Genomic DNA, 12059 nt, shown 5'->3' with positions numbered 1-12059 from the left:
GTTGGTTAAGCTACACGACATGTAACTGTTTCATGACACTCTACGATGAATGTGTTTTTAAGGAGGAAGCGCTTCTAAATGACCTCTGGTGTGGGATAGCCCAGATGTGCAGGACTGCAGACATCTAATGTGTTTAAAACTAGCTCCATTTCATTTAATTTCATGTTATGTTTGATAACAGTTTATTAAAGTGCAATTTTCTTATCCCAAAAAACACTGTTCCTTAGATAAAGAAGACATGGAAGTACTATAGTCCATTTTCTGAGAGCGGAAATGGTGCTGGCACATTGTATTGTATTAATTACTCTATTGATGTGCCAATAATGAGTTACCTACTCCAGTTTTCTTGTCAGCCTTTTGAATGGTGTATCCAGTGATCTCAGTGTTGCCGTTGTCTTTGGGAGGGGTCCATTCCAAAGCTGCATTGAAGCCCCAACAGTCGACTAGCTTGACAGATGTAGGAGGACCGGGCAGATCTACAGTACATACAACCATTAAAAATGATTTAGCCTCCTTAGTGGATCATTTTACACTGCGAGGTCTTACTCGGTAAACAGAGGTGTCAAGGAATGGTCTAAGAATGAAAATGCAAGGTGGACAGAAATAGCCAAGGTCTAAGAAGAGCTCTAGATCATAGCATGTCTCACCGACAATCTGAATTATGAGGGTAGCCTTGTCCTCGAAGCTGTCGATCTTCACGGTCATCTCATAGCTGCCAGAGTCGTCTCGCTCAGCCTTGCGGATAAACAGGATGCTATCCTTGTCGCTGTTGCGGATATTTATCTTCTTCGTATCCAAAGGCTGGCCATCCTTGGTCCAAGTTATCACAGGTTTGGGTTTGCCCTACAAAACAGAGAATTATCGAACATATTAGAGCATACACGGTTGTTTGACGTATGTACATATAAAACTCTGAACTTACACAGAAGGGGATAACAAGATTGATCTGTTCGCCAACATGCTTGACGTATCTTGACCTCAGGGCACGGGGCATGCGGATCTTGGGTCGATCTGAGAAACAAAACAAAACACAAGAGCAAGTTTAGATGTATTTATTATTTACTTTACGTTTGAGATCATATTTAGATTAAAACGGCCTTATGAGCTGTTTTTGTTGGCTTGTATTTTGAATAAAATAATCAAAACAAAATCAATTCAATTAAATTGGTCTTATTTTGAAATGCATAAAGTGTTAAATCGCGCAAACTGACTTTCCTAAATTTGAAAATGGCAATAGATACACTCACCTAAAGGATTATTAGAATCGCCATACTAATACTGTGTTTGACCCCCTTTCGCCTTCAGAACTGCCTTAATTCTACGTGGCTTTGATTCAACAAGATTCTGAAAGCATTCTTTAGAAATGTTGGCCCATATTGATAGGATAGTATCTTCTTGGCTGGAGATTTGTGGGATGCACATCCAGGGCACGAAGCTCCCGTTCCACCACATCCCAAAGATGCTCTATTGGGTTGAGATCTGGTGACTGTGGGCCATTTTAGTACAGTGAACTCATTGTCATGTTCAAGAAACCAATTTGAAATGATTGGAGCTTTGTGACATGTTGCATAATCCTGCTGGAAGTAGCCATCAGAGGATGGGTACATGGTGGCCATAAAGGGATGGACATGGTCAGAAACAATGCTCAGGTAGGCCGTGGCATTTAAACGATGTCCAACTGGCACTAAGGGGCCTAAAGTGTGCCAAGAAAACATCCCCACACCTTTACACCACCACCACCAGCCTGCACAGTGGTAACAAGGCATGATGGATCCATGTTCTCATTCTGGTTACGCCAAATTCTGACTCTACTATCTGAATGTCTCAACAGAAATCGAGACTCATCAGACCAGGCAACATTTTTCCAGTCTTTAACGGTCCAATTTTAGTGAGCTCTTGCAAATTGTAGCCTCTTTTCCTATTTTTAGTGGAGATGAGTGGGACCCGATGGGGTCTTCTGCTATTGTCAAGGTTGTACGTGTTGTGACTTCACAAATGCTTTGCTGCATACCTCGGTTGTAACGAGTGGTTATTTCAGTCAAAGTTGCTCTTCTATCAGCTCGAATCAGTCGGTCCATTCTCCTCTGACCTCTAGCATCATCAAGGCATTTTCGCCCACAGGACTGCCGCATATTGGATGTTTTTTCCTTTTCACACCATTCTTTGTAAACCCTAGAAATGGTTGTGTGTGAAAATCCCAGTAACTGAGCAGATTGTAAAATACTAAGACCTGCCCGTCTGGCAACAACAACAATGCCATGCTCAAAATTATTTAAATCACCTTTCTTTCCCATTCTGACATTCAGTTTGGAGTTCAGAAGAATTGTTTTGACCAGGACCACACCCCTAAATGCATTGAAGCAACTGCCATGTGATTGGCTGATTAGATAATTGCATTAATGATAAATTGAAAAGGTGTTCCTAACAATCCTTTAGGTGAGTGTATATACAATATGTTGTAAAACATATTTAATGCTTTCACAATTATTTAAATGGGTTAATGATTAAGTTTATTTTGACAGGTTTATTCTGTATATTGGAGAGAGCACATGGCACCGTGTCTTAGGTCACTGGAATGCATCCAGAAATAGATCTATGAGGAATTCCTGACCGTCTGCAGATCAACAGCCTATATATTACAGGCCAGTCTCACGCTCATTACTAGTTGCTCTGCCTCTACACCAAATTTTGTTAATATAACGATGATGTTCAAGAGAAACAAAACAAGAAAATGTCAACTAAATTTATAATTGAAACAAGGATATCTATTGGTGAAACTTTTGACTTTCTCCATCTATACAAGTGGTTCCCAAACCCAACATCCATCTGCGTAGTGCGTACCCCTCTCTTCCCCTTAGACTGCAGTCACATTTCCATTAAGGGACAATATTTCATCCCTTAAATCATTTTTTAAAGGAGTTAAAACTTTTAACTTTTTAAACACTTTTTTAAAAAGTTTTAAACTTTTTTAAAAAGTTTTAAACTGAGTTTTAAACACTTTTAAAAAAAAACTTTTGCTGATAATTTACTCACCCCCATGTCATTCAAGATATCCATGTCTTTCTTTCTTCAGTCGAAAAGAAATTAAGGTTTTTGATGAAAACATTCCAGGATTTTTCTCCATATAATGCACTTTACTGGTAACCAAATGGTTCAAGATCCAAAAGACAGTTTCAGAGCAAACTGCAAACTGTTCAAAGGCCTTTAAACGACTCCAGACGATGAATAAGGGTCTTATCAAGAGAAACGATCGCTCATTTAAAAATAAATGACAAAGTTTAAGTTTTATAAGCTCAAATGGTGGCCTTCCTCTGTTCTGTGATACGCGTTCATGACTCTCCTGTTCGAACTCGTTTATCAAAATGAATGAATCTTTTTTTGTGTCATTTTGATAATTCATGACATCACAGAACAGAGCAAGGCCACCATTTGGACGGCATGTATTCAAAAAAAACTTTTGCCCGTTCAATACATGCTTGTTTGAATGTTATTTTAAGATAGGGTACAATAGCAAACAGCAAAACCTTCAGATATCCCCTCTGCCACCTCACATACTCCAGTTTGGGAACCACTGCTCTAGACAACAATGTGGCACCCAGGAACTTTGACCTCTCTGATCTAAATCTCTATTAGCTGTCCTCTCCGAGCACATCTGTTACCATTAGCGTACAGCCTCCCAAATCTATCCTACCAGACCTCTAATCCTTACTTCCCAGGACTCCAAAGTACAATCATTATTACAGGAAGCAATTGACGCCTGTGGAGCGACACACATTGCTGAGCTTTCATGCTGACAAAATGCTTGTTTTGGGTGGCATTGTGGGACAGCACAGTTGGCTTTGAAGGTTCACATTCAGCTCACCTCTGGCTTACTTTCCCATACCTGACCTAATTTCTCAAATGCCTGTGCTTGTAAACCTAATCATGCTTCTTTGATCCATTTTTGCAGTCCATGTTTGGATATGTAATCCTGTGTGGTGTCTTGAATGGCTGTCACACACCACAACATTTACCTGCTAAACCCAAATGAAAGAACCGATTGTTCCCGTATGGTTCTCCAAGCCAACATGCCTCCATATCTCTTTTTGGTCAGGATTGTTTGACCCATTAACAACATGAGTTGATTTCAGAATCTTATGTTGGTATTTGATTGCTTGGTTAAAATGGTCCTAGCATTATGGCGATGTACTTAAGAAAACAAATAACAGTTCAAAACACACAGAATTAAGCCAAAACACAACAACCGCTAGCTGGCCATGTCAACCTCCAAGCCAGATTGTAAAACTCTTACTGCCCCCCTCAACCTCATACCCTGAAAATTTGTCTGAGTTGTCCTCTCTTATCAGCGATCCTGGCCATTTCTGATGTCTGTATCGAAATAATTGATATCTAAATGTCTGCAATTACACATTTCATAAGTAACAAATAAAATAAAAAATCTGTTCAATATTAAAGTTTTTTCTTACTGTGTACAGGGTTGGCCGGTCTGCGCAACCAAACTAGCCCAATGGCCAATCAAAACTTAGCCCCAAAATATCCAAATGCAGTGTTCACTATGGAATTTGAAAGGGGGTTGTCTAAAATTGTACGTTCTAGGGGGTTGGATATCAACCAGCAGGAAAAAAAATTCAACACTTAAAAGTAGCCCAATTCTATGGAAGCTTGTTTCCATGAAAAATAAAAAAGGTAATTGCGACTTTTTATCTCACAATTCTGACTTTATTTCTCAGAATTGTGAGATATGAAATCAGAATTGTGTGATATAAAGTCGCAATTGCATGTTATAAAGTCAGAATTGCTTGATATAAAGTCTGAATTCCGTGTTATAAAGTCAGAATTGCATTGATATAAAGTCAGAATTGCGTGATTTAAAGTCGCAATTACATGTTATAAAGTCAGAATTGCGTGATATAAAGTCAGAATTGCGTGTTATAAAGTCAGAATTGCATGTTATAAAGTCAGAATTGTGAGATATGCAGTCAGAATTGCACGATATAAAGTTGCAATTGCGTGTTATAAAGTCAGAATTGTGTGATATAAAGTCAGAATTGTGTGATATAAAGTCACAATTGCGTGTTATAAAGTAAGAATTGTGAGATATAAAGTAAGAATTGCGAGATATAAAGTAAGAATTGCGAGATATAAAGTAAGAATTGCGAGATATAAAATCAGAATTGCGTGATGTAAAGTCACAATTGCGTGTTATAAAGTCAGAATTGCGAGACAGTCAGAATTGCGTTATATAAAGTCGCAATTGCATGTTATAAAGTCAGAACTGCGAGATATAAAGTAAGAATTGCGAGATATAAAGTAAGAATTGCGAGATATAAAGTCAGAATTGCGAGATATAAAGTACGAATTGCATTGATATAAAGTCAAAATTGCGAGATATAAAGTAAGAATTGCGAGATAGTCAGAATTGCGAGATATAAAGTCAGAATTGCGTGTTATAAAGTCAGAATTGCGAGATATAAAGTAAGAATTGCGAGATATAATGTCAGAATTGCGAGATATAAAGTAAGAATTGCATTGATATAAAGTCAAAATTGCGAGATATAAAGTAAGAATTGCGAGATAGTCAGAATTGCGAGATATAAAGTCAGAATTGCGTGTTATAAAGTCAGAATTGCGAGATATAAAGTAAGAATTGCGAGATATAGTCAGAATTGCGTTATATAAAGTCGCAATTGTGTGATATAAAGTTAGAATTGCGAGATATAAAGTAAAAATCGCGAAATATAGTCAGAATTGTTAGATATAAAGTCAGAATTGCATTATATAAAGTCGCAATTGCGTGATATAAAGTTAGAATTGCGAGACATAACGTAAGAATTGCAAAATATAAAGTCAGAATTGTGTTATACAAAGTTGCAATTGCGTGTTATAAAGTCAGAATTGATTTATATAAAGTCGCAATTGCGTGATATAAAGTTTGAATTGCGAGATATAAAGTTTAAATTGCGAGATATAAAGTAAGAATTGTGAAATATAAAGTAAGAATTGGGAAATATAAAGTAAGAATTGGGAAATATAAAGTCCGAATTGCGAAATATAAAGTCCGAATTGCGAGATATAAAGTCAGAATTTCGAGACGTAAAGTCAGAATTGCGTGATATAAAGTCACAATTGCGTGTTATAAAGTCAGAATTGCAAGATATAAAGTCAGAATTGCGTTATATAAAGTCGCAATTGCATGTTATAAAGTCAGAATTGCGAGATATAAAAGTAAGAATTGCTAGATATAAAGTCAGAATTGCATGTTATAAAGTCAGAAATGCATGATATAACGTCAGAATTGTGAGATATAAACTAGACTAACTTTTTTCCCCCTTAGAATTGGCCTGATAACTCGTTGCGAGTTTATATCTCACAATTCTGAGAAAAGATGTCAGAATTGCGAGATGTAAACTGACAATTGTGAGAAAAAAAGTCAGAATTGTGAGATAAAAAGTCGCAATTCTGCCTTTTTTTCTCAGAATTGCGACTTTATATCACGCAATTCTGACTTTATATCTCGCAATTCTGACTTTATAACATGCAATTGCGACTTTATATTACGCAATTCTGACTTTATATCTCACAATTGCGACTTTATTTCTCACAATTCTGACTTCATATCTCGCAATTTTGAGATAAAACGTTGCAATTATTTATATATTATTATTTTTTTTTATTGAGAGGCGGAAACAAGCTTCCATACAATTCCACTGGAACACCCCAGACTTGGCAACACTAACAGTGAGTCATTATTAAATCCTGTCAGTGGTTACCCTAGTTAACCCCAAAAGAGGGTTTGAACTGTACAGACAGTTAGTAAATCAGGCCCAATAATTCAAGGTCAAGCTCCACCAATGAAAGTGGTCAAGTGCAAGGACAAAGAACCAAGCCCTGAATATAAACACCGCACCAGCAATGAAAGCAGTTCATACAATCCTTTAGCTAGATAAAAATTCTTATAAATATACACCATTATGCAAGTACTACACTCAAATTAGGATGATAATATACAGTATGTGTTTAGCTCAGATTGCAATGACAGCCCTAGGTCTTTATGTTTGTAATTTAAATGCTAATGAAAGCTCTTGTCGGCGCAAGCCAATGGGATTTATATACCCACAGCTGTTGAATCCATTGAGGGCAAGAGAGGTAGCTAAAAGCTGAGGCAGTGCACTTACGCCAGCTCATCTCACTGTAGGGGAACACATACTGTCATCTGAGCTTCTCCAGTAAGCCACATGAGCCAGGGCTCAGAGAATACACTGAAAAAGTATAGCACTATGAAGTAATTAGTGTTTGAAGTAATCAGACTCTGTGAAGTAACCAGAGATGATTCGTCACTTTCATATGTCCCCTACACATGTGGGTCTTTTCAGCGATGCATAGACGCTCACCCATAATCTCACGGACAGGGATGGGCTGTGGCAGGATGACGGGCTCGCTGCGGCCTCCGGCATTTATGGCCACGACACGGATGTTAAGTAGGTCTCCGGTTGTCAGGCCGCTGATGACAAACCGATTGGATGTGGTGAGTTCGGTATTGGCAGCCACCCATTCAGAAGCTGTAGAGTGTAAAAATGGATAGATGATGTATAACTTCATAAAATTTCACAAAAAAAAGGTTAAATAATGTATTAAATACTTTAGCTTAATATACAATTGGGGAACATTTAATAGCAGTTTGACATGAAAAACTTAATTTAAAATTAATTTAAGAATAGGTTGCACCACATGACCATGTAAAATCAACTTGTGAGGACAAGAAGGTGATTAAATAGCAAACATTACATTCTCAAAAGTTTAATTTTACATACAGTACATAAACAAAAATTGAAAACGCTAAAATATTGAAGTTATTCGTCAACTACCCAGTTAAAGAGCAAATATGAGTTTCCAAAAACACTAGTAGTGATGTCAGTATAGATCCACAAATCTAAATGTGGGATGTGCAGATACGGTGACAGTTGGTTGAAAGCATCCCTTCCTAATAGGGAGACTCACAGGGGCGAGCCATAAATCAGTCTGTGGTGACATTTTAAAGACAGGTGCTATAGCAGACTGTCATAGAACTCACTTTTCTTGTGACATCTGATAGTTCTACATGGTTCAATTTCAAGATGAAGGCATGATGATTGAAACACTATCCCCAATCTAAAGAGCTTATCAGCAATACTGAGAGGATATACACACATCCTTCCTTGCAGTATTCTACAACGTATCCATCCAGTCCAGAGCCAATATTCTCCGGGGATCTCCACTTAAGAGTGACTGAGGTATCATTGACATCATCCACGCTGAGGTTCTGGGGGGCACTGGAGGGCACTGCACATTCATAAGAGACAGAAAAACAATCAATTCAAAGTAGAAAAACAGGATGGATGGATGGATTTGATGGATAAATGGGTGGATGGTTGAATTTGGTAGATTAACTGATTAAATTGATGGAAGGATTGGATTGATTTCATGGATGAATGGATGGATGGATTAGGTGGATTTTATGCATTGGATGGATTTATTGAGTGGATTTATGAATTGGGAGGATGGTTTGGATGGATAAATGGGCAGATGGATTGGATTGATTAGCTGGATGTATGGGATTGATTGTATATGTGGATGAATTGATAGATTGATTTGGTGGGTGGATGGATGGGGTCAATTGGATAAAAAGATGGATGGATTGAGTGGATGGATGGGGTCTATTGGATAGATGGGTGGATGGATTGAGTGGGTGGATGGAAAGATGGATGGGGTCCATTGTATTTATGGATAGATAGATAGATGGATGGAAGGATTGATGGGGTCGAAAGGAATCATGGAAACATGGATGGATGGATGGATGGGGTCCATTGGATTTATGGATGGATGGATTGGGTGGGTGGATGGAAAGATGGATGGGGTCCATTGGATTTATGGATAGATGAATAGATGGGGTCCATTGGATTTATGGATGGATAGATGGATAGTTGGAAGGATTGATGGGGTCGAAAGGAATCATGGAAAGATGGATGGATGGATGGATGGATGGGGTCCATTGGATTTATAGATGGATGTATGGATGGGGTCCATTGGATGGATGGATGGATGGATGGATGAGGTCCATTGGATAGATGGATGGAAGGATTGGGTGGGTGGATGGAAGTATGGATGGGGTCCGGGGTCCATTGGATTTATGGATGGATAGATGGGTGGGTGAAAGGATTGATGGGTCAAAAGGAATCATGGAAAGATGGATGGATGGATTGATGGATGGGGTCCATTGGATTTATGGATGAATGTATGAATGGGGTCCAGGATGGATGGATGGATGAGGTCCATTGGATAGATGGATGGAAGGATTGGGTGGGTGGATGGAAGTATGGATGGGGTCCATTGGAGTTATGGATAGATAGATGGATTGATGGATGGATGGATGGATGGATGGAAGGGTTGATGGGGTCGAAAGGAATCATGGAAAGATGGATGGATGGGGTCCATTGGATTTATGGATGGATGGGGTCCATTGGATGGATGGATGGATGGATGGAGTCCAATGGATAGATGGATAGATATATGGATAGATAAATGGATGGATTGGGTGAATGGATGAATTAGGTGTTTTGATGGATGGATTGGGTGAATGGATAGATTTGTTGTATTGATTGATGGATGGATGGATGCATGGATTACCTGCTGGAGGAGGTGGTGTTGGGGGTTTAGGTGACTCTTCTACAGGTGCAGCTTCAGCAGGAGCCGCTGATGATCAAATATACAAGATTATTCAGATTCAGAGTTATATTTATTCAAATGAGCCATGGATTGTACTGCCTAACTGTCGATAAAACCATAACACAAAACATTTGAGACTGAATGCGACTGAGAATAAACTGTAGCCTTATGAATTATCATTTTCTAAATGCAAGTCAAATTACAGTGCCAGGATCTGACAATCTACCAAACCAAACTGAAATCGAACAATTAAAAATGATAAGAAAAGCGCAATCATTTACCCTCAGCTGGAGCATTAGTGGAAGGAGCAGCTTCATCAGCAGGGCCTAATAGCAAACCATTAGACTTCCATTAGCAGTGCTACTCAGGAGAGATAACTAGACACCGTTTTGAATAAACAGTCCTATTTTTTTTTTTAGTAATGGTAGTTTAGCGTCATGGAGCAACAGTTGCAGGAATAGCACCTTCTTCTGAAACAGAAACTGCAGCAGACAAATAGACTTATATATGAAGCAGTCACAGCAACTGATGTTTAAGAAAATGCAGGTTAAAAGTCATACCATATCTCTTCTACCACAAGCCAATCTTGATTTGACCACACACACACGGTTGGCGATTAGTAGTTTTTGCACTCAGCACACCAGTTTACTGGAGACGTAACAAAAGGTGAGGAGAACATGTTTTGACCCTAAGATGCGGGTTAACGCCTATTAAAATTTGAAATCTTAAAATTAAACATGATTTGAACATTGAGATGCTTATACAATGCTATTTCTAATGCAAAAGCGAAGTAAATTTGACACGGCAGTAATAATCAGGAGTGTTTTTGGTATAGCTTTAACCTATACGCTATGTCCATCTTAAGGGGCAGGAGTCTAACCCTGAGCAGCAGGGGGTTGAGTCTAGTGTTACATGTTAAATAAATGTTAGAACATATTAGGTACACGTTAGTGGATAGGTAGTCATAAATTAGAAAGCTTCTGTAAGACAAAGTCCAATGATCGACAGGTGCTACAGTACATGTTTATAAGAGACGTCTAGGCTTAGACACATACTGTATCAGGGACGTCATGTACTTAATAATAATAATAATGGGTAACCCTTTACTTGAAAGGGTGGTAATAAGACTAACATGACACCTTCATAATCATGACAACTGTAATTACGTGTCATTCGCTCAGTTATGACATTTTGGTAACACTTTAGAATACGGTTCCTTCGTTAATGAATAACTACACAAGAACTAATGAGTAACACAATTTTAACAATCTAGTAACTATTATTAACTAACAAGAAACTCTGATTAACAAACTAGTAAGTAATAGCGCAAAGACGAAAGTGGTAGTTCACTATTAAGTAATCAATAACTACTATTTTTTTAAATATTTCCCAGAGAACTACTGAAAAAGTTTATTAACAATCTAGTAACTACTATTAACTAAAATAAATTCTTATTAACGAATTAGTAAGTAATAGCTCACAGATGAAAGTGTTACTAGATACTTCTGCGGGAATTACTAAGTATTTGGATTCGTATTATAAAGTGAAGATCATAGGAAATAACTAGTAATTACTCAAGTAAACAGTTGAACAAGTTGACATATTGCCAAAACATCAGAGTTTTACTACAGTAACTTTAGTAACTTGGTATTAGCCGCCACTGTACACTGTAAAAAAATAAATAAAAAATAAATATATATATATATATATATACACTCACCGGCCACTTTATTAGGTACCCCATGCTAGTAACGGGTTGGACCCCCTTTTGTCTTCAGAACTGCCTCAATTCTTTGTGCATAGATTCAACAAGGTGCTGGAAGCATTCCTCAGGGAGTTTGGTCCATATTGACATGATGGCATCACACAGTTGCCGCAGATTTGTCGGCTGCACATCCATGATGCGAATCTCCCGTTCCACCACATCCCAAAGATGCTCTATTGGATTGAGATCTGGTGACTGTGGAGGCCATTTGAGTACAGCGAACTCATTGTCATGTTCAAGAAACCAGTCTGAGATGATTCCAGCTTTATGACATGGCGCATTATCCTGCTGAAAGTAGCCATCAGAAGTTGGGTACATTGTGGTCATAAAGGGATGGACATGGTCAGCAACAATACTCAGGTAGGCTGTGGCGTTGCAACGATGATCAATTGGTACCAAGGGGCCCAAAGAGTGCCAAGAAAATATTCCCCACACCATGACACCACCACCACCAGCCTGAACCGTTGATACAAGGCAGGATGGATCCATGCTTTCATGTTGTAGACGCCAAATTCTGACCCTACCATCCGAATGTCGCAGCAGAAATTGAGACTCATCAGACCAGGCAACGTTTTTCCAATCTTCTATTGTC

The 12059-nt window shown here is 38.4% G+C and overlaps 1 protein-coding gene across 2 annotated transcripts in view; it reads right to left on the bottom strand.

Moving 5' to 3' along the window:
- Positions 1-12059, bottom strand: part of mybpha (myosin binding protein Ha) — a 37363-nt gene that overhangs the window by 23038 nt on the left and 2266 nt on the right. For both annotated transcript variants that reach the window (XM_039689837.2, XM_039689838.2), the window contains exons 2-8: positions 9984-10028; positions 9664-9729; positions 8188-8319; positions 7392-7559; positions 923-1011; positions 648-843; positions 337-476 (exon numbers count right to left, since the gene is read on the bottom strand). In XM_039689837.2, coding sequence (XP_039545771.2) covers positions 337-476; positions 648-843; positions 923-1011; positions 7392-7559; positions 8188-8319; positions 9664-9729; positions 9984-10028 — 836 coding nt within the window. The remainder of the gene's footprint in view (positions 1-336; positions 477-647; positions 844-922; positions 1012-7391; positions 7560-8187; positions 8320-9663; positions 9730-9983; positions 10029-12059) is intronic.

The sequence above is a fragment of the Pimephales promelas genome, chromosome 20, assembly GCF_988280905.1.
Source record: "Pimephales promelas chromosome 20, fPimPro1.hap1.1, whole genome shotgun sequence".
Lineage (NCBI taxonomy): Eukaryota > Metazoa > Chordata > Actinopteri > Cypriniformes > Leuciscidae > Pimephales > Pimephales promelas.
Note: the sequence above shows the minus strand (reverse complement) of the source record. Positions and strands in the feature narration are given on the sequence as shown.